At 49.1% G+C, this 21,163-nt stretch overlaps 1 protein-coding gene across 1 annotated transcript in view; it reads left to right on the top strand.

The window, feature by feature from the left end:
• CACNA1B (calcium channel, voltage-dependent, N type, alpha 1B subunit) overlaps nucleotides 1-21,163 on the top strand; it is a 424,961-nt gene that overhangs the window by 103,303 nt on the left and 300,495 nt on the right. Inside the window, 3 exon segments of the mRNA XM_009888006.1 lie at nucleotides 2,924-3,015; nucleotides 5,055-5,207; nucleotides 9,443-9,630. Of these exon segments, the coding sequence (XP_009886308.1) occupies nucleotides 2,924-3,015; nucleotides 5,055-5,207; nucleotides 9,443-9,630 (433 nt within the window).

Here is a 21,163-nt window from a genome sequence, read left to right as displayed (position 1 = left end):
CCAGCCGGCGCTTCCGGCTTCGGACAGTGCAGGAAAGGTGATGGATGCCCACCTGGGTTTCGGCAGCCGGCGCTCCCTGCTTTGGCCAGTGCAGGAAAGGTGATGGATACCCACCTGGGTTTCGGCAGCCGGCGCTCCCTGCTTCGGCCAGTGCAGGAAACACGATGGATGCCCACCTGGGTTTTGGTAGCCGGCGCTCCCTGCTTCGGCCAGCGCAGGAAACGCAATGGATGCCCACCTGGGTTTTCTCACCACCTGCATCATTTACCTGCAAGGCTCAAATGTGAATTTTTAAACCTAGAGCTACCACCTCATCCCCCTCGGTCTTCTGTTTCTTCTACCACAAGTGGCTTTGTTTAGGATGCAGCTGTACTTTTTTTTCCTCTCCAGGAAAAATCTGGCTGCGGTTGTATGGATTCTCAAGAGCGTTTTTTTTTGATTCATGGGCAGATGTAGCGGTGGCAGCTCAGCTGTACGGGCATGGGTGGTTTGCATCAATAGACTAGTATTTGATAGGACCCACAGCCCAGCGCTCCAGCCATGGGCAATGGTGGGCTGTAGGGTTCCCCATGTAGGGTAGGCTGGGATGTGGGAATTAATGAGTGATGGGGGGTTTTGACTGCTGCTGTAGTTTGAGCAGACTGGTTTTAGCATCAAGCCTATTCGGAAGACAGGACTGGAACAAAGACCTCCAGCCACCGGGATGTTTACTGGCACTGTGGGACTAATTGATGGTGTCCCCTATTCGCTCCCATTTTCTCTTTGAATTTAGAAACAAAACGCTGAGTGTATCAAGCACCCCTCCTCTCAGCTTGTACCACGAACCAGGGCTCTGCCTGATGACAGCGCAAATACATCTTTGCTCACTGGAGACTAATTGTGTCGTTAGTAGCAACATCCAAGGTGGATGTTCAAGATTATCTTTTGACTCAAAATGTGTGCTGTTCCCAGGCTGCAGAGTTTTATAAGTGAGCAATTAAGCTGTGAGGATGGAGGGAAGGGAGAAGAGGAATGAAATCATTGGCATGGGTGCAGAAGATTAAATTAGAAGTCTCTGCAGGTGATGGTTCTTGGTTTAAATTGTCTCCTGTTGCTTATGCTCAAACTGCATCGATGGGGCTGATGTAATGTGAATTTTTTGGTGGTGAAAATGTAGGAACAGGTGTCCTATAGAATAGATGCTCTGCTCCTCAGGTCCTGGCTTGCTGCTGCCTCTCTTGCCATCCAACATCTCAGCGTGCTTTTTTCCTGATCTCCAGCACCTCCTGCTGATGGAGTCTGGCCCTTTCTGCGCAGCAATGCTGATCCTGCTCTTCCCTGGCCCGTGCTTGGCAGCAGTGCTAAGTCAGTCAGTAAGTCAAGGACAAGGTTTATATGTGGGCATAGCTGTGCCGTGAGCGCTCCCCACACAGCCATGTCCTCCGCTGCCGAGTTTGCCTGCCGTCCTGCATCATACATATTACATTGTAAAACTATATGTCTCGTTTTGGCAAATCTCTGCTTTTTCTTGTAATTTTTTTTTGTTTTTTTGACGGTAGCTGGCCACTTTGCTGAACTCTTAGCAGCCTGTTAGCAGGAACCCCAACAAAGGGCTCCTGGGCAGGCGCAGATAAACCGCGGGCGCACACTGTGGGTGCTCTGCACCTCTCAGAGCATCTCCATTTGCTGTGTCTGGGTGCTCGGCCCCCAGGGCACTGCCTGGGAGTCCCTGCCCGGGTCTGGCAGTCTCCCTCCAGCTCTGCCTGGCAGCTCGGAGTCCCACTTTTCAGCCAGGTTTGCAGGTCCCTCTTGCTTGGGGAAGGGTTGGCGAAGCGTCACGTTATGGTGGAGGTTGGGTCCCCACGGGCAGCGCTTGCAGCATTTGTGGTTAACAAAGTGGTGGCATCTTGTACATTTGGTCCCAGGCGGTTGGGGGCTCGTAGACCCCACGGGTGGTTGCTCAGCCACTTCCACCGTGGTAGAACAGCCTGGGGACAAACGTGGCAAAAACTGATGGCAATGGCTTATGATCACTTTAAATGGTGGGGTCGATGGGGAGCTGGTGAGAGAGTTTTTGCTCTGAACTGTGCGGTTGGCTTGTGTTAGGGGAGCCCTGTCTCAAATCAAGAATATTTTTTTGATGAAACATCATAGGAAGTGCTGCGGTAATGAACGAACACAGTTGTGCCATGTGGGGCAGTGTGCCTCGCAGGGTCCTCGCTTCAGGACATTGCATCGTTGGGGCTTGTGGACACTGTGGCAATATTTCTTCCCTTGCTGCGCCCTAAAACAGGGAAGCCGTTTCATTTTCTGTGAAAAGCACTTAAATTTTTAAGAATCATTCTGGTTCGGGGGCTGTATTTCTTATCAGAGTTACTGCAGCGTATCAGAGGAAACACTTGCACCCTGCTCTCTGGATGTTCTCCTCAAATAAGATGCTCTTAACAAAAATTAATCTTGCGCAGACAGAGTAAACTGTATAACTAGAAATGGCTTCAGATATTAGGAAACACCAGACATCGGTACTTGAGGGATTTCTGAATTTATTATAGGGAAAAGCTCTGGCAGGTAATTTCTAGCATAACTTGTCTCCTTCTGAAAAATGGTGTATGCTTTCCTATAAGCACGGGGTGCTGCTCGTTAATGGCCAGAGCCAGGCCTGCTCGCTATGAGTAGGTGCCCTCATAAGCAGGCAGATATTGCGGATTTTCTGATAGCCCGAGCAAGGCTCAGCAGCTCTGGAGGATTGTGGCAACTGATGGTTTTCTGTGGACAGAATTTGCAATGTGATCACAGGTATAAAGTTCAAAGCAGCTTGCATATTTGCTGCTTTTACACAATGTATATCCATGCTTTGGAATTTTTTTTTGTCATTTTAATCTCTTTTTTTTTTTCTTTTTTTTTTTTTTTTTTTTCTTCTCCCTCTGTCCCCTTTTACAATTAGGATTCTAGCAACTGCTGGGACTGATTTTGACCTGCGGACCCTGCGAGCTGTCCGAGTGTTACGACCCCTGAAGCTTGTGTCAGGAATCCCAAGTGAGTGTCATGATAATGTCATCTTCACAGCCAAAGGTGCTCTAGAGCTTTTGGGGTGTTACATGCTGTCCTGAGCAATAGATATATATATATTTTTTTTTTTCCTCCTGCTTCTTCACGGTCTGTGGCTCCCGCCCTTGCTAAGTTCTGATTTTCTGTCATCCCATTTTGTGTATAGCCAGCTGATTTCAGCACTGCGCTCCCAAATTTGTGGGTGAGCGGCAGGGATTTCGCCAAGGACTCCTTTGCCTTTGGGAGTTAATTGATTCTCTGGGGTGTGAAGACCTGAAACCCAAATTTTTCAGCTTTCAGGCCCCCAGCCCTGGGCTTGGCTCTTCTGCTGGTTTGTACCAGCTGAGCATCCTGCGCTGGGGATTTTACCCCTTCAATAAGGGAAAAATATCAAAGTGAAAGAGCGCATAGGACTTGGTCTTGCTTCCTCAATGGGCAAATTGATATATTTTCACGCTAGCGTGAATGGTCTGAATGCTCCAGTGAGGAGCTGCATCATGCCTTACTGCTGCCCTGAAACCATCAAAGTCCCCACGCTGTTGCTTACTGCCTTTTTATTTGTCGCTCTTCACCAGCTCCTCTGCCCGTTAGCGGGGGATCGCTGTCAGGAGTGTATTTCATTTCTGAATGTGGAACAGAGATTTTTTTTTTTTTTCCCTCCAGCAAGAACCAGTGAAAGAGAACCGCTGCTCTGTGGGACCCTCTGCTCTTCTCCACGTTCAGCCCTCAGCAGCCAGGCAGCCCCTCTCCTCCCGGGCGGTGTGTCAAGGCATCAGCTCTGCCACCTCCCCGGGTGCAGAAATGCAGCAAGGGCTTATGCTTTGCCATAACAGCACTAAAATTTGCTGAAATCGGCATCCTTTTACAGACAGGGCTTGAACCTGAATTCCCAGGCAGGAGAGTCCTTGGCTGGGCTCGGCAAAGGTGTCATTTGTTAACAGGATCTCTCACAAGGAGATGTCGCTGGCTGTTTCTTCATGGACTTCTTGCCTGTGCAAGACAATCCGGTGTTGTGGTAGTGGCAGTGTAAGGATGTCAGAGAAGCAAGGCGGCCCCTCAAGGGTGTCCTGGTGTGGGTCACAGGTTCCCCCCAGGAGGATGTGCTTTCCCACCTGGTGATGTGTCCTGGACCAGGCCAATATTTTTTCCCCACAGCATGACATGCTGTCATGTTTTTAAGTGATGCTGTGAAAGCTGTGTGCTGCATTATTTTTTTTCCTGTAGTAAAAGTACAACCTTGAGGTGCATTCGTACACGAGCATGGTGTGTGCTTTTCTTCTACACTTTCAGTATTTTTCCCGTCCAACAGATCTTCATGCTTTTTCTTTTTTCGGCACGCACCCGTGTTGACCTCAGTAATGCTGCACAAGGTGACAAGACAATGCCGATCCTTCATTCTCCATACCTTAGGGCAGGCCACCAAGGTGGCTTTCAGCTGGTGCTTATCGCTGAAGTTGTTTTGTTCTGTGTGTCTGTATGACGTTATCTGACATCTCCATCTCTCCAACCTCTCTCGCCTTATCTCCCCTGGTTTTAATTGAAAATGAGTTTAGTGCCAGTGAAAAAGGGGTGGATGGATAGTGCTGGAAGCAGAGTTTTGTTTCTCCAGAAGCGGGGTGTGAGAGTCACAGCAGCATCGCGGCTATTCTGTGTGTCACGGAGGGAGAGGCAGCTCCTGTGCAGCTCAGCACTCCCTGCCCTCCCTGGGACCGGAGCAGTGCCCAGCTCCACTGCTGCATCCATGCTGCCTTCAGGAAAAGTCCTTTTTGTATCTCTGAAGCTTAAGATACCTTTGAATCAGTGATCTGAAGAAAAGGGGTCAGAAAAAGATGACTCTCCTGATTGTCTCTCTCATATCTTGAGTGCATTACGGCTGTAGCATCTTTTTTAGAGCACCCTGGGAAAAGCAGCATTGCTTGGCATTGCCAATCCCAAACTTGCCCTTAGGCAACCCCTCTCTCCTACCTTCCTCCCCCCTCTGTTTTCCTTCCCTCACTGATTACATGTTTTTCCTTTGTTCCCCACAGGCTTGCAGGTTGTCCTCAAGTCCATCATGAAGGCAATGGTGCCTTTGCTTCAGATCGGGCTGCTCCTCTTCTTCGCTATCGTGATGTTTGCCATCATCGGGCTGGAGTTTTACATGGGGAAGTTTCATAAAACCTGCTTCTCTAATGAGACAGGTGAGCTTTGGGCTTTGCTTCCCTCCCAGCGTATGATCACGATGCTTCTAGTCCCCTTCATCTCACCAGGATGCTTTCTGTCCTGCTCTTATGTTGCTTTTCCTTTTCATTGTCTACATTTATTGCATTCTCTCCCTCTTTACCCACCTACATTAAGAGTTAACAGCCTCTTGTGCTCACCCTGCAGACATTGGGACAGATTCTCCTCTCTCTGTTACACCACCACGGCACTCCTGATGGTAGTGGGTCACTCCGGTCTACACAAGATTCTCAGGGCCTCCTCCCATGGGAGAATATTTTCACAGTAGAAATACAGAACCAAATTCCTGTTGTTCCAGCTTGTTGAAGAGTGGGGTTTGGGTTTGGGTTTTTTTTTTTGGGGTTATTTTTCTGATTCATTGGTCTCTGTTTACATTTTCATTGGGTTTAGCTCTATGAACAGCTACTGAATGTTGAATTTCCTTGCAAGGTTTCTGGGCCAAGTTGTATGGGTGTGAGAAAACTTCGGTGTGAATAGTAAGACTGGAAAGACTGGGAGCAACCAAAAAAACATAAGAAAGGCCAATAGATGGAAGGCAAGGAGCCCTTTGATGGAGAAAGGATAAAAGAAGCCCTTCAAACTGAGAAGGGAAATTGGGCACTGCAGAGTAAATGATGGGTCTGCCTGTGAATGAGTGAGAAACCCCACAAGATGGAGATGGAGAGGAGTAATGCCCAGAGCCCCTCGGCTGGGACCGGCTGCCATGTCAAAGCCAGCTGCTTGTCCGTGCCTCAGAACTCAGTCCTATTAAAAAAAAAAAAGGGGGCAATTTTTTAATATTCCCTTATCGCGGTGCTAATATGTGTTGGTTCTCTGGGCCATCCACAGATGAAAATATTGTTCTTGTCTCCAAAAGATTGCAATTTGAGGTACAATTGACTGTCTTTAAAACACAGTCTTGTATTTTCAGTGATTATCACTAATAGTTCTTAATATTGATTTATTTATACGCATTCAAATGGTAATAAAACAACATCCCTGCCAAATCTCTGGGCATCCTTCACAGCGCTTTCTAACAACAACAGGGAAACAGTTTAATATAGTCCGTTTACACAGAGCTTTGCAAAAGCAGGGTGAAATTGTTTTCTTGTGTTCCGACGTGATGCTAGAAAAACATAACAGGGCTTGTGAAGGACAGTCAGGTGTTGTGACTGGTGAGCGAAGCACGGCGATTCCTGGGAGAAATGATTTTTTTGGACTGGATTTGTAGCGGAGGAGAATCTTTTAGCAGGGGGGTGCGTGTTCACACCAAGCAGAAGGGGTGTCAGCCCACCGCCAGGTCTCTGGGGCTGCTGCGGCAATTACAGAGGCATAACAACGAGAGTGACAGTGTAGGTGTGTAGGAAGCAGAAGCGTTCTTGGCGAGATGGCAGAGAGAAAGCGATCGTGAGCAGGTTTGCATTTTCTAGGAGTGTTTTCAGGTCTGTTAAATTGCAGCCAAGGGGGGGGGATTTTTTTGCATCCTTTGTGGGCGGGTAGTGGCCGCAGGCTGAGCGCTGAGGCTCCCTGCCAATGGGCTGCCCTTAGCCACTGGGCTAAAGAAAAGAGTGATTTCTTTTTTATTATTATTATTATTTTATTTGTCCTCCCCCCAGAGACTAGTTAACATAAAAGGGAAAAACAAAACCCAAAGCTGTTTACGTTCTCCGCAGAGAAGTCTCTGCCATCAGTGATGACCGAGATCTCTCTGCCAGGCTTGGGGACCGAGAACAGATTTTTGTCATGTGTAACGTCCTGTGTAAGTGACTCTTGCTTGCTGGGTGGCTCCCAGCGAGGAATTGGGAACGCGGCCGAAAACCCCCTTGTGTGCGTTGCGTATCTCTGCATCGCAGCACCTGGCATCTCGGTGGGAGGACGTGGCGTGGCCGGGCTCACCTCCCCCCGAATCCGTGGTGTGGGAAGGCGCCGGCCCTTGCTTTTCTCAAGGGCTAACGAGCCTGTCGGGGGATGAATTATGGGGATCGATTCCGCCTGCTCGGCGGGAAATGGCGCGATGGTGTTTCTGGAAAGGCGGAGAGCGGTGAGGTTTCCTGGCGCTGCGGTCCCTGGTGAGCGGAGCAGCAGAGCATCCCGCAAAGCCATCAGCTGAGCCTTTTAAAACCTAAGTGCTCATCATCTCCGAAAGAGGTGCATTAACAAGCCCGGACCTGATACCACGGGCTCCAAAGGCTGGCTTGAGTGTGGAAATGTGAACCTCATTAAAGAGATGCCTCTGTCAGAGGGCAGCAAATTGGAGGAGGAGGAGGAGGAGTCGCTCGTGCTTTTTTCTCTTCCTAATCCCCAAAGTGAGCAAACTCCTGGGATTTTTCCTGGAATCGGGAGCCACCGGCTGTACCGGTGGTACAGTACAGTACAGTACAGTACGGAAAGGTACCGGCTGTAACTTCGGCGTATCGTGGAGGTGTCAACAGCATTTGTCGCTGTAGCCCTGGGGGGAGGTCAGTAATAAACTGCAGCGCAGGGAGGTGCTGGGGACCAAAATACGGCAAAAGGGTTATCGAGGCCTTCGCCGCTCAGCCTGACAGACTGTTCAGAGCTAGTGGAAACATTTCTTTATTTTAATGAAAAACGGGTAAAAATTAATGGCAACGTGTGCTCCAGTGATTGTCTGACTTGTTTGCCTCTCCCTGCCCCCTCCGTGCTGTCCCGTTCTGCTGACACAGGAGTATTTTTAAGCAGTTGTCCTCTGCAGCTGACCCAGCCCGAGTGCCCTGAAGCTGCTCCAGGAGAGGAGGGCATCACATTTGTTTCCCATTTTTTCCTTGAGGCTCCCCTTTTCTCTGTCTTCCCCAGCTGTGGGAGCAGTGATCACTTCTGGTATCTTATTTTAACAAAAAAACCCCAACCTAAGCCGCCGTAGTAGATGTGCATTGCATTTTTGGAGCATTACCTGGCAACAAAAGGCTGAAGAGAGATAAAACTGGATTCTCTTTTAAGGCACGCTCACGAATGGTCTGCGAGAGCCAGATTTGGTATTTTCTTTTTGCAGGCTTGTCTCGCTGAGCTCTTGTGAAAGCCTGTGGTGACCCATATGGGAGCTGGGGAGAGCTGCCCTGCTTTAAGGTGTTGAGTCAACAGGAAAATGCGCCACATACACACATATATATATATCTATCTCCTGGAGCCACAGTGACAATCTTGTTTTCCTCCTGCAGGCTTTGCTCTATGGAATGATTATTCCTAATTATTGTTAGTGCTGATCTTGTTTTCCCCCTGGTGAATTTGATTTTGTGCAGTTTGCTGCTCCATTACCATAACGTGTCACTTTAATATTTCCCGAATTGCATCTCTGTGTAAATAGAAATATTACTTAGTATATTTATTTACTTTGAAACCCCAGCACCTTAGTTTTCCAAAGTGCTCTGTGTTGGTGCTCACAATGTCTCTGGAGGGCTGCAACGCTTCAGACTTTCCCAGCTGACCCTGGGAGATGCTGGCCACCCTTCTGGCTGTCCCTTGTGGTCCTTAACCATGACAGACTCATCCTCCTTTGCCTTCTCTGGGTCTGAAATGAAACTTGGAGGAGAAACTCCATCCCTGCTGTGGACAAGGTGCCAGCTGGGTGCTTTCCCTGCCACGGTACCCCCGCGCCGCAGCACTGCCCTGTGGGGCAGAAGTGGGAAGCTTACAGAGGGGCTGGAGCTCTTGGGCCACCCCACAGGCTGCTGTGCCTTGTGACGAAGGCAGGGGCTCCTCATGCAGCTGTGGCCTAACATCTGTACCTGGACAATTTTGGGGCTATCCACAAGAAGCTCTGGTGAAGCCTCTGGTGAAGAACCTGCCCTTTTGGTTTTTTTCACTTTACTGTTCTAGTGCTGATATTTAGCACTTAGCGATGCTGTGTGAGGGTGTACCGTTGGCTCACAGAGTTTGAAGTATGCACCGTTCCCAAACCCTTCCTTTTAGCGCACTGTTTTTTTCATGGCATTTCTCATATATGACACGGCTGAACACTGGGGCAAACTATAAATTATTCCCACTTCAGGGATGGCTCTGCCCTACCCTGCCACTAAACCGTCTCTTATAACACAGCAGTATATAAATGATTACACGGGCATAATGTTTTTTACATGCCTATAGTGGCAGAAGAAAGCCTAAAATGCAAATTACGCTCATGCAGTGGTGCAGGGAGGATGCAGCAGCTTTTTGACTGGCATCTGCCGGTAACTTTTCTCCCTCCCGTTCTTCTCTGCAGGCGATGAGGTGGGAGATTTTCCGTGCGGAGAGGAGCCTCCTGCCAGGCAGTGTGAGAGTGGGACCACCTGCAGGGAGTACTGGCAAGGGCCCAACTATGGCATCACCAACTTCGACAACATCCTCTTTGCTGTGCTCACCGTCTTCCAGTGCATCACCATGGAGGGATGGACCGACATCCTCTACAATGTGAGTCCGCTGGTGGGGCTGTAGGACTCCCTGGGGTGCTGTTATTCATTGTGTTAGCTTGGAAAAGGTTGCTCTGGAAAAAAAAGGTAATTTGTGCGTTTTTCCCCTATTGATTAGCAACCTTGACCTGATTTTCAGGAGGGTTGTTCCTATTTTCTTGAGGGTTGTTCTGCAGGTCCTGTAAGAGCCTTTGAACCACTGTTGTGGCCTGTGGTGGTTTGAGGCTGCAGACTTGCTTACCTGCGGCATGATGTCTTGTGTCAGTGTGGTGTTGCCACGTGCGCGTCACTCCAAGATGTTGATGGGCTCTGCTGTAGGGATGGGCGGGTGAGTCGGAGCATGTTCTTATGATGTCCCATAGAAAATCGGTTACGAAATTGCACAATAGAGGGGGGCAAAACCAGTGACTTGTTAATATTTTGTGCGCAGAGGTTTCCTCTCTTGCCTTCGTGACCAAACTTGTACGCTGCATCAGTGAGCAGCATCAGCTGGATGTTAGCACTGAGATCCAGTAGTAGTTTTGTCAAATGGAATACAACTTTACAAAGCCCTACGAGTCACCTCCACGCCTGGCATGACTCTGGCTGTGGAGAAGCTACACCAGTCTGAATTCCCTTGCTCGGGTCTTCACTGCCTGTGCCTCCTGCCAGCCAGGACCGTGGCTGTTGTAGCCACTCAGACAAGAGGTCTAAACCTCTTGGTCAGTTTTAGTCTTTCCAATTTTACAAAGAGTAGGGCAACCTCACCCAGTTAGCAACAACTGAATAATTCCGCTGTCTTTCAGGCAGTATAATGCTCTTGTTTTGTGTCTCTAACCCTTTCGAGGTGTCCTGTCTTGAGAGGCAAGCGCCTAACCCTTGCTGGCAGGCTGGGAATGGGGCCCTTCAGCTGGTTTCCAGCATCTTTGCCGTATTTCCTCGCTCAGTGTGACAGCTGTGATTCGGGAACTCTAAGGGACCTGTGTATCTCTTGCAGACCTGTTCTCCCCAGCTTTGTGAATTGCTTAGATCTTCACATGTTTCTGCGGTGGGTGTAAAGTGCTGTGGTTTGGGTCTGAAGGATGGTCCAGCTGTTCTGTACTTCCGTTTTCTGGGGTAGTAAAGGACTTTATCAAGTACAGGGGCAGGAAGGAGAGAGCGAGTGGTGATGATGCTTCTTTCTGTTGACTGTAGAAGGAAGGACAGTCCCTAAGCTGTGCATGCATGATCTGAATTACCCCACGCTATCCTAGCCAGAAGTGCCAATGTGGAAAAATAACTAAGGTAGGCATTAATAATACCTCCAGTCCATTTCACTGGCTGGTAGGACTACAGAGTGTTCAATCTACTTCATTATAGACTCTAGACCCATGCTGAGCTCTTTTGCAGACCCTCCTGTGAGGGTTTCTGTAGCAACAGGAGAGTATTATTAATATCAACCACAGCAAATTGCAAGGTACAATTCTGCTGTGTTTGAAGTCAATATATCTGATTTATTACCTTCTCCGCTCATTGCTCAGTTCCTCCATTTCTTCCCAGTCTCTGTCTGCTTACAGCGGTCTCTAGAAGGGCCCATTTCCCCACTGCATGCCCTCCCCTCACCCTGAAACTCCATCACACTACCAGTTTCTCCCATTCTCATTCAGCAATCCCCCTCCTTCCTTCTAGTGCCAATTGTTGTAAGAAAAGCCCATTAGCATCCTGGATGGAATTGATTAATCAATACGTGGTGTATTAGATCATCTTCTCCCAAACTGCCTTTTGTACCACATGCAAAAAACTAGAGCTTACTATTGGGGTATTGATTTTGGGGGTTGCTTTGAAAACTATTATAGTATCATTCTAGGTACCCATTAATCTAATTGGAAAGAGATGCCTGGATGAGATGCAGCTGAATAGTTGTATAATGTCAAGCCTTGTCTGAGACCCCAGCTGAGGTTTTAGTGCCTGGTGGGTTCATGTCTCTGACAGATATGAGGGTCTGCTCTCTTCTGAGGAAAGGCTGAGGGACGTGGGGCTGTTCAGTCTGGAGAAGAGAAGACTGAGGGGGATCTTATCAATGCTGATCAATCCTTCAAATCGTGTCGTTCGGCAGTTCCATCTCCCCCTGAGCAGGGCCTTCTCTGCTGTGAGGGCGGCAGAGCAGTGGCACAGATGCCCAGAGAGGTGGGGGAGTCTCCCCCTCTGGAGCCATCCCAAACCCGCCTGGACGCCGTCCTGTGCCACTGCTGGAGGTGCCCCTGCTCTGGCGGGGGGTGGGATGGGGGAGCTCCAGAGGGCCCTTCCAGCCCTCACCAGTCTGGGATGCTGTGATTCTGCTGGGTGAAAGGCGAGTGGTGTGTTGTGTGCCACAGCACCACTCGGCAGACGGTGTCCATGTAACTGGTGCCAGCAGCCACCTCTTCCCCCTCTCCCTTGGCCCGGCCCCGTGTGCTGTGTCACCCCCTCCCTGTGTGGCTCTGCTGGCTGCGGGGCTGACTGTGCTTTTGCAGGTTAGTAGCTGAGAAAAGATGTGGGTGGAGAAGATCCACTCAGTGCAGCCCTTCACTTTTTCACAGCTTCAGTCATCTGCTGATTTCTGGCCGCTTGGCTTTCGTCTTGGTTTCTTCTATGCCTACTCTAAGTTCATCAAATTTTAAAGTGAGACAAAAGCCCAAACCGTGCTGCAGCAATGACTGAAAACCCAGCACGGGCGGTGTTTGTGGATGGAGCTGTCTGATGGTGCAGCGTTAACAGCGATGCAACTGGTTTGTCCATCCAGCACCAGTCAGTTCAGCAACTGCACCTTAATGCTGCCTGAAGCAGCTGGATCCCTGCTGGACCCATACTGGGTTGGTGTGGGAAGAAGCTGGAAGATGTTGCCTCTTGCATCCAGAGTTTGAACAGTGGGGTAAGCGAAGATGTGTCAGGGTCCTTCTCCTTGCGTTGTGGAGGCCGGGGAGTGAGCTGGGAGTAAGCCAGGGAGTATTTAGGCTCAGACAACGGGTGAGCATCAGGGGTTGTTCATGGAGATTTGATTGACCATTTGGGTTCTCCACTGCTGAGGAGAATGGTTTTAGCCAGGAAAACTTTGTAATGGTGGAACTCGTCTCCCTGCCAAGCCCGGCCTCTGGTCTCCTCAAGGGAACCGGCGTTCCCCTGGTGCAGGACACACATCAGAGCTGAGCTGCGAACCTACTTTCAATGTTTTGCTTAATTAAGATTTGCAAAAGGCTGTGGGACCACAAGAGGCAGGACGGGGTCTATGTAAACTGTGATTATGAATTAGTAAGGAAAAAGGCTGGTGCTTTTTCTCCCACTGACTAACTAGAAAGTGGGGAAAGCTGCTGTTCCTCGGGCTTCGCAGAGCCCTTCCATCCCTCCTCCCTTTGTCTGCCCGCTGCCACGTGTTGGGTTTGGTTGGGGCAGGAATATTGCCTTCCTTGTGCAAGCCCTCTCCCTCCTTGCTGTTCACGCTGGCAGCCTCACGTGTGGACTGGTCTTAGGGCTGCAATCCCTTTGCTGCCCGGCGGACTGGGACCCAGACCCATTGCGGGGACATTGAGGTCAGGGACTGCTTCCTCAATGGGCGGTTTGGTTCTTTCTGGAAAATGGTGACTGATTGATTGCCCCGCATCAACAGGGCGTTGTTATCGCTCCTCTTTTCCTGCTATTCCATTTGTTGCGGGGTGTTCAGAAGAGTTAGGCTTTTTAATTTGACAGCTGCGGGTCAGCCGCAGGGCGAGACCTGCTTTACCAGTTCAGCCTGAATTTACCCATGGGGAGAGAGTTTGCTCTGACCTGAAAGCAGCTTTGAGACTGAAAAGTTGGTGTGTGGTGGCATCAGGCAAGCTGAAGAGTTTGGTGTAAAGCGATGTTGAGGGAAGAGGGAGTTTAGGCTTGAGTTTGACGGTTTGGCTCTGGTCTTTCCAAAGCGAGAGGTTTGTTGTGAAAGGGTTATTCAGTCATTTCCAAAGGACTGAGATGACTTTATATGTGGTCCAGATGCGGCCTTCCTACAGACTTAGAGAAAAAGAGCATCAAAGGCTTTGCAGCAAGTAGTCTACCTTGCAAATATTCACTCCTCCTCCTGTGATAAATTGAGGAATTAGGAGGGCAGGGAGAATGCAAGTTCACAAATCTCAGCTCATTTTTTCCTTGCTGATCCACGGTTTATCCTTTCACAGAGTTTCATTTTAATTAGGGCCAATGAAAGCTTTCTAGCAAGGCTTTATCTGGGAGGTGATTTATGCTTGAAGCAAAAAGACTGACTCATCAATCGGGTGAAATGCTTTAAGAATAAGCTGGGGAAAACTCCTTCCTGCATCAGCAGCACAAGACGGTTACAGCAATTGCTCCGAACCAGCGCTTCTGTGAGCTGCAGATCTGTCAGCTGTGGTCTGCTTCTACCCAAAACGGTCCAAGGAGCAACAGGTGAGCAACAGGAAAGTTGCTGTGTCCTGAGGACAGGGAAGAACCTTTTCTCCAGCAAATGGAGCGTGCTTACCTCCTGCTAATTCAAGGTTTCAACGTGGTCTGGGAATGCATTAAAACAGAGTAACTAAACTGTTTTCCTCAGTGGGGGAGGACTCAGTGTCACAGTCAGGTGCTGTGAAGAGTTTTTCAGTCTAATCCAGTGCAGACAGATCAGAGATCCCTGAAGTACGAGCAGAGCATCTTCTGTACCGTGAAATTAGGGAAAAACCTACCTAGAGCATCAGCTCACTGCGGGCAGCAATGCTGCTCGAGTACAACCTGCCCTAGAGGAGCACACCTGACTGCTTTTTCTGCAACTGGGACTAATTTAGTCCCAGGCTGGTCCAGCAGCAGGAGTTGTGCCTCTCAGCAATGGAAACCATCCCCGGGCAGATGCAACCGTTGTGCGTCCTGGTGTGGAGGTGCTGACGTGGGCTCTGCCCCGGGCGCTGTTGCTCAGGTCAGGGGCTTTGTGCAGTGAGTTGTGTTCACCCGCAGCATCGCGCCGGGGTTGGGGGTGATGTGAGACAGCAAGGGCTGCTGCGTCCGCTCTGCTTGTACCCGAAGGAGTACCACTGAGGTAAGTGGTGACTGGTGATCAGCATATCTCTTGGGACTGTTATGTAAATTTATTCATTGGTTCCCATGAAGTATTTTAATATACTAAGTATTAGCACGCTGCACTTGTTCTCAGGCTTTAAGCATGCCTGGCTGACAATAACCAGTGGCTTCTGGAGCTTGAGGATGTTAGCATTGCCGAGGGAGGAGAACATTTCCAGCGATGGCCTCCAAGTTCTTGGCAAAGTAAGGTGCAGAGGTAAAGGTAAAGAAAACCGAGGCTGAGTACTGGGGATAGATACAGAGGTGGGACGAAATAATGCAGATGCTCAGGAAGAGAAACTGTGGTGCCCTGGGATCCGAGTCCTGATCTTCCTCCAGATCTAGTTTTCAAATTAAACAATGGTATTTCAGATCATCTTGTTTACATGGTTAGTGTTTGTGAATGACAGTGATTCATCTATTGCGTATTGCTAATATAGGGTGTTTGGAGGTGTAAAACATTTAAAAGAGATAATAGTAAAACTCCCGTTTTCCTTTTCTGTAGCAGTAATTCTCAGTTTTTCCCATGCAAGAACCCTCTTGTCCACAATGAAACACTCTCCTGCCTTCAATCCTGATTCCAATGGGAAGCTCACCTTGTTTTGCAAAGTGAGAAAAGCCTGAAAAGTGTTGTGCCTGCCCCTGAATCCCCCAATTAAAACAATTCTTTTACTATGCTAAGTAGAAGCAGTCATTACAGAGCCTGTAACCAGAGAAGAGACACACTGGTAACCCTCAATGAGATAGGTAGGGTACACCTAGCACAATAGCTGTGGTTAGCCTGGAGTGCAATGCCTTCCATTCTCTACTGAGTGGATAAAGGTTTTTGAGCTCTTTGCTGTGGTCCAGCACTGTTGGACCTGGCTAGTGTGTACCCCTCCGTGAGGTGTAGCCATAGCTTTGCAATGAAGGTGCATGATGAGCTTCCAAGGAGCTGAGGAGTGTGGTTTCTGGTCCCAGTTCTCCTACAGAAAAGCATGGGTCAAACCTGATTCGTCTGAAGTTGGCAGAAGTCTTGATGTTGACTTTCAAAGAGCTGGATTTTCACCTTTTATCTTTTCTCTACAGGAGTTCAAAGCTACATGGTGGAATTTGCTTTGCAAAGTAGGGACTCCTTGCAGGAAAGGAGAAATGTCAAAGTGTACACTCACTCTCTTTTGATCTTAATGGCAAGAGATTTTCCCGTTCTTTCTGTTTTCTACTGACAAATATTAGTGTCCGGTGGGTATTTCAAGATTGTGGACTGGGCCTAACCTAATATGCTCGTAAGTAGGAATGAACAGTTCAAATAAAATCTAAGTCTACCCTAAATTGGATCCCAACTAGAACTTTACCTTCACTGAATTTAGAATAGCTTATGATTCACTTGGTATTTTGCATTCCCCTTTGTATTTTTGAGTTTCTTGATTCCCATAAAGATACAGAAATGGAAGGCTGGGATGTAATTGTTGTTCCATTTCCAGCCCAACCCAGAGATGGTTTTGTTGGTGGGATGGTGGATGTGTTGGGGTTTATAAGGGGTGAAGAAAATCTGTTTGACCCAGTTGTTTGGAGACCTTGCGTATGCTTTTCTGGGGGCATTTATCTACAAAGATCAAATCATTGACACTTGTACTTCATCTGTCACAATTGTGAGATGAAGAGTCAAAGGCAATGTTCCTCAGGAGGACTTTGGATGTGATTAGCACTGGCTGCCTGGACCATGAGATGGTTTCTTGTGCAAAACCCTCCAGGAAGGTGGAAGAAGGGTGGGGGTGAATGGGCAACAGAAAGCAGAAGGGAAATAAATAAAATAAAGCAGCATCCCCTCGGCTAAGAGACTTGGGTTAAGGTTCCTCCTAGCTTGCTGCCTTCTTGAGAGATTCGTCTTGGGCTCAAGAGCCCCCATACTTTCAAGTATCTCTTAAACCTGCCAGTTAAGGCTTAAAGGTGACTTAAGTGGCTTTTTGCTGGCCCTGTGCTCATGGTTGTGGTTTCCTGTGAGGTTATGCGTTTGGCTTTCCTAATATGTGACTCTCACGCCTACTTGGGTATAGCAGTAGATGCAATAGCAAAGCCTGTGGGACTCTGTAAAGGTGGCTTTGAAATTGCTCTTCTCTCCTATTACATCTGTGTGCTGTTGTCTGCTGTCCGTTGAAGAGACCTCAAGCCAGTCCACTAAAGCACAAATCCATAATTTCTAGATACTGAGATGGGGGAGAATAAATGAGGTTTTGTTTGTAATGATATTTCATAGAATCATAGAATCGTTTAGGTGGGAAGAGACCTTGAAGACAATCTCATTCCCCCCCCCTGCCCTGGGCAGGGACACCTCCCCCCAGCCCAGGTTGCTCCAAGCCCCGTCCAACCTGGCCTTGAACACCTCCAGGGATGGGGCAGCCACAGCTTCTCGGGGCAACCTGCCCCAGGGGATCACCACCCTCACAGGGAAAAACTTCTTCCTAATGTTTAATCTAAACCTGCCCTCTTCCAGTTTGAAGCCATTCCCCCTCATCCTATCACACCATGTCCTTGTAAAAAGTCCCTCCCCAGCTCTCCCGGAGCCCCTTTAGGCACTGGAAGGGGCTCTGAGGTCTTCCCTTTTGCACCTTCTCTTCTCCAGGCTGAACCCCCCCAACTCTCCCAGCCTGTCCTCATAGAAGAGGTGCTCCAGCCCTCGGATCATCTTTGTGGCCTCCTCTGGCCCCGCTCCACCAGGTCCGTGTCCTTCTTATGCTGGGGGCTCCAGAGCTGGACGCAATACTCCAGAGCTGTGTGTCCTGGAGCTTGCAGCCTGCGAGTTTGTGGCTGAGGGAGTTTATGATGGTTTTTGTGATTACTCTGTGTGCGCGTATCAGCTCTCTTTGTTCGGAATTAACATATTGAGGACCAAAACTGCTTAGCCAGCAAAGGCTTGAGCAGACAGGAAAAGGAGGGAAAAAATTGGATGCAGTGCTTTCCTTACGTTATGTTACCAGGAAGAATAAGCACAAGGCAAGGTTTAGTTTTGCCACTCTGAATTGCACGACACGTTTCTGATACGGTCTCTTTCTTTTACACTGCATTCTCCGCTGTGTCCGAGGTGCAGGCTTTGCTCCAGGCATGTGTGGGGTGTCAGGATCCGGGGCTGGAAGAGAGCAGTACCAGCACAACAGACCAGGGGACTGATGCCACCCTTGGCATTAACAGCGGGACGAGAGCAGCGTGAAAACAAGGGAGTTCTGCTTGCACTTAGGCACTCCGATATTGCGTTGCATGAGCTGACATGCTCTCTGGGTACACAACATGCGGCCAGGGCCTCGAGATTTACCCGGGTCTCCGAAGAGGTGGACGTCGCCCTGTTGGAGACCTCATAATGCAGCGCACTGCGGGAAGGGAGGAGCAAACAGATGGGGGGAAAAAAAATTTACAATGATAAAGCAAACAATGTTTAGAGGTGTGTGAAGAAATGTGCCACCGCAGTCTTGTCCGTAACAAAGAGCCTGTTCTGACTGTTAGCTGTTCAGAGCATCTCGGAGCCAAGAGCACACAGCCTCTGCCTAACAGCTGGGTTACACATATAGTGTGAAATTTCCCTTTGCCCCGTCTTGGGGCGAGATGACCCTTGGGACCTGATGTTCACCAGTGCTGAACTTTCCTTGTCACTGTGTGTTTGCTCTCGGAAATGCGCTGAGTGCCGAGGGAGATGCCTGGGACCCGGCGCTGCCTTACGGAGCCATCGGCGCGTGTGTAACGTGCTGGAGTTGTGCGCTCGCGATGGAGGTGGGCGCTGTGCTCCTGCGCTGTGCTGAGGTGCTGCATGGATTTAATTGTGCTCTCCTTCTCCCTGGGGTTTCATAAAGAAGGAAGATAGCCTAATGTTGTTAGTGTGAAATTGCATTCACTATTGAGTTAGGGTGACTTTAATCTCCTAATAGGAATCAGCCATCTTCTGTGTGCACACAAAAGTGATAGGTAACTCCCACCGTCTCGCTGCTGCTGTGGGGTGAGTGTTGATTTCTTGTGTTTCGGTGTCACCAATCACTTAGAGGAAAGTTGGGCAGCAATGGCAGGACCAGGAGCAGGCAGCCAAGAGCCTGGCAGTAGCTTTGAGTGCAGGACCGTAGAATCATAGAATGGTTTGGATGGGAAGGGACCTTTGAAGGCCACCTAGTCCAACCCCCCTGCTATGAGCAGGGACATCCTCAGCTAGATCAGGTTGCTCAGAGCCCAGTCCAGCCTGGCCTGGAATGTTTCCAGATATGGGGCAAGTACCACCTCTCTGGGCAACCTGGGCCAGTGTTTCACCACCCCCAGTGTAAAAAATTCTTCCTTATATCTAGTATAAAAGTACCATCTTTTAGTTTAAAACCCTTGTCCTATGGCAACAGGCCCTGCTCAAAAGTTTGTCCTCATCTTTCCTGTTGCCCTTTTTAAGTACTGGAAGGGGCTCTGAGGTCTCCCCGGAGCCTTCTCTTCTCTAGGCTGACCCCCCCCCAACTCTCCCAGCCTGTCCTCCCAGCAGAGGGGCTCCAGCCCTCCCAGCATCTCCGGGGCCTCCTCTGGCCCCACTCCAACAGCTCCGTGTCCTTCTGCTGTTGGGACCCCCCGAGCTGGAGGCAGCACTGCAGGGGGGTCTCCCCAGAGCAGAGCGCAGCAGAGGGGCACAATCCCCCCTCGCCCTGCTGGCCACGCTGCTGGGGATGCAGCCTGGGATGCTGGGGGCTTGCTGGGCTGCCAGCGCACGTTGCTGGCTCATGTCCAGCTTTTCTCCCCCCCAGTACCCCCAAGTTCTTCTTGGCAGGGCTGCTCTCCATCCCTTCATCCCTCAGCCTATACTGGTGCCAGGGATTGCCCCGACCCAGGAGCAGGACCCTGCACTTGGCCTTGTTGTACGTTGCCCATGTCCCATTTATACCTCTTGAGGCCTTGAATGGGTTGATGCATAGACCTTCTTCCAGCTGGTTAGAGGTGTGGATTTCACCCATGTTTCCTGCTGTTTTTAAGCCTGTTTCATCCCATTATGTTGTTACAGAATGTGTTTTGCTTGAGTGGCAGAGAGGATTCTTGTTGTGTAGAAAAACTAATCTTTTTATCTCAATGTTCCCTCATTCAGATTATCATTATTGCTTGTGTGTGACAGTCATCTAGTCCTCAGCATCTTTCCCAAGCTTCAAAAATTCTTGTAGAAACAGGATCACCTACCACTTGTGCCCTGCATCCAGGAAGAAACCTAGTGGCATAAAAATAACCAAACTTCTCTGTGCCTCCAAACCCTCCCTTGAGCTCCATGCCCAGACTGTCCCGAGCATCTTGCTCTCGAGCCAGAAGGTGGACTGGACCTCTCATCTCCCATTGCCCCAGACAGAAGCCTCACACCAGGCTTTGGAGTAACGTATTTGCTACTAATGAGACCTTGTCAAATATATATAATATACCAGTATAATAAATTGGTTTGTTCATCAGCAGGCTTGTAGTTCAACTGAAAAATCCCTTGGAGATCACCGAACAAGCAGCACAAGTTTTCTCTGCCTAGCTGATCTGCTCTGCTGGCCCCCGTGAGAGAAAAGCACGTGGTAAACAGAGGAATCTGTACCACTGATGGAGTCTGTGTGGGATGATGAGCTGTCTACAACAATCTTATACAAGTCTAAATTCTGCCTTGGCTGATATCCATTTGTTCGTGCTTTCTTTCTGGATTTTGGAGGGTCACAGGGCCTGTTTGCCAAAGGGCTGAACTCTCAGGTCTTTTAGAGCGTTACTGCATGGCAGGCTTTGTACACTTCTTTATCTGGAAGGTTTTGCAGAAATCCAAAGATATTATAATAGAAAATGTGGGACATGTCTAAGGCTAAAATGGCTTTGAAATATTTAGGTGCCAAGATGGGTGTGAGGTGTGTCTGTGACCATGCTTGGGTCTCCATCCATCTGGAAACACACACCGTCTGACCCTGTGCCCATGTGGACGTTCCCTCTTAAGGCTAAAAGGATTGGGACAATTCAGTCCTGATTCAGCAAATTACCCTGTTCAGAAGAGCACTTGAACAAATGTGCAAAGCTGAGGAAGAGTTTAAGTGCCTCGCTGAATCTTCTGCATTTTATTTAATGTCTCAGTGAAGGTATATTCAAAATGACTGTGGGGTGGCCACCTCCAGGGTTAATAGGAGGCATTTAAGATCTACAGCAGGAGAGTGACATATATCATACAAACCTAAAGAGCTGGTTCAACAGAGCAATTGCTCTGTGAAATGAAATAAAAATCTCTCCAAACAACAGCTTAATCACCAGTGCTTGCCAAGAAGTGAAAACTCCAGCTGAAGGAATTCACTTGCCGCTTGACAGCATTATAGCGCGGAGGGTACAAGCAGCTCTCGCGCGCGCCCAACAATTGCGTTCCTACACAGGATGAAAAAGGCAGCTGCGTGCTTTCAGAAGTACGCCCGTCTGTGTATACCACGATTGCCACATCTGCGGTTGGAGTGGAGGGGAAGAACAGAACGCTTCTGAGAAAACCAAAAGAGAAGAGGTTATTTGCTCTTGTA

Source organism: Charadrius vociferus, unplaced genomic scaffold, assembly GCF_000708025.1.
Source record: "Charadrius vociferus isolate BGI_N301 unplaced genomic scaffold, ASM70802v2 scaffold1040, whole genome shotgun sequence".
NCBI classification, from domain to species: Eukaryota; Metazoa; Chordata; class Aves; order Charadriiformes; family Charadriidae; genus Charadrius; species Charadrius vociferus.
The sequence above is the reverse complement of the archived record's forward strand: the minus strand, read 5'-3'. Positions and strand labels throughout refer to the sequence as shown.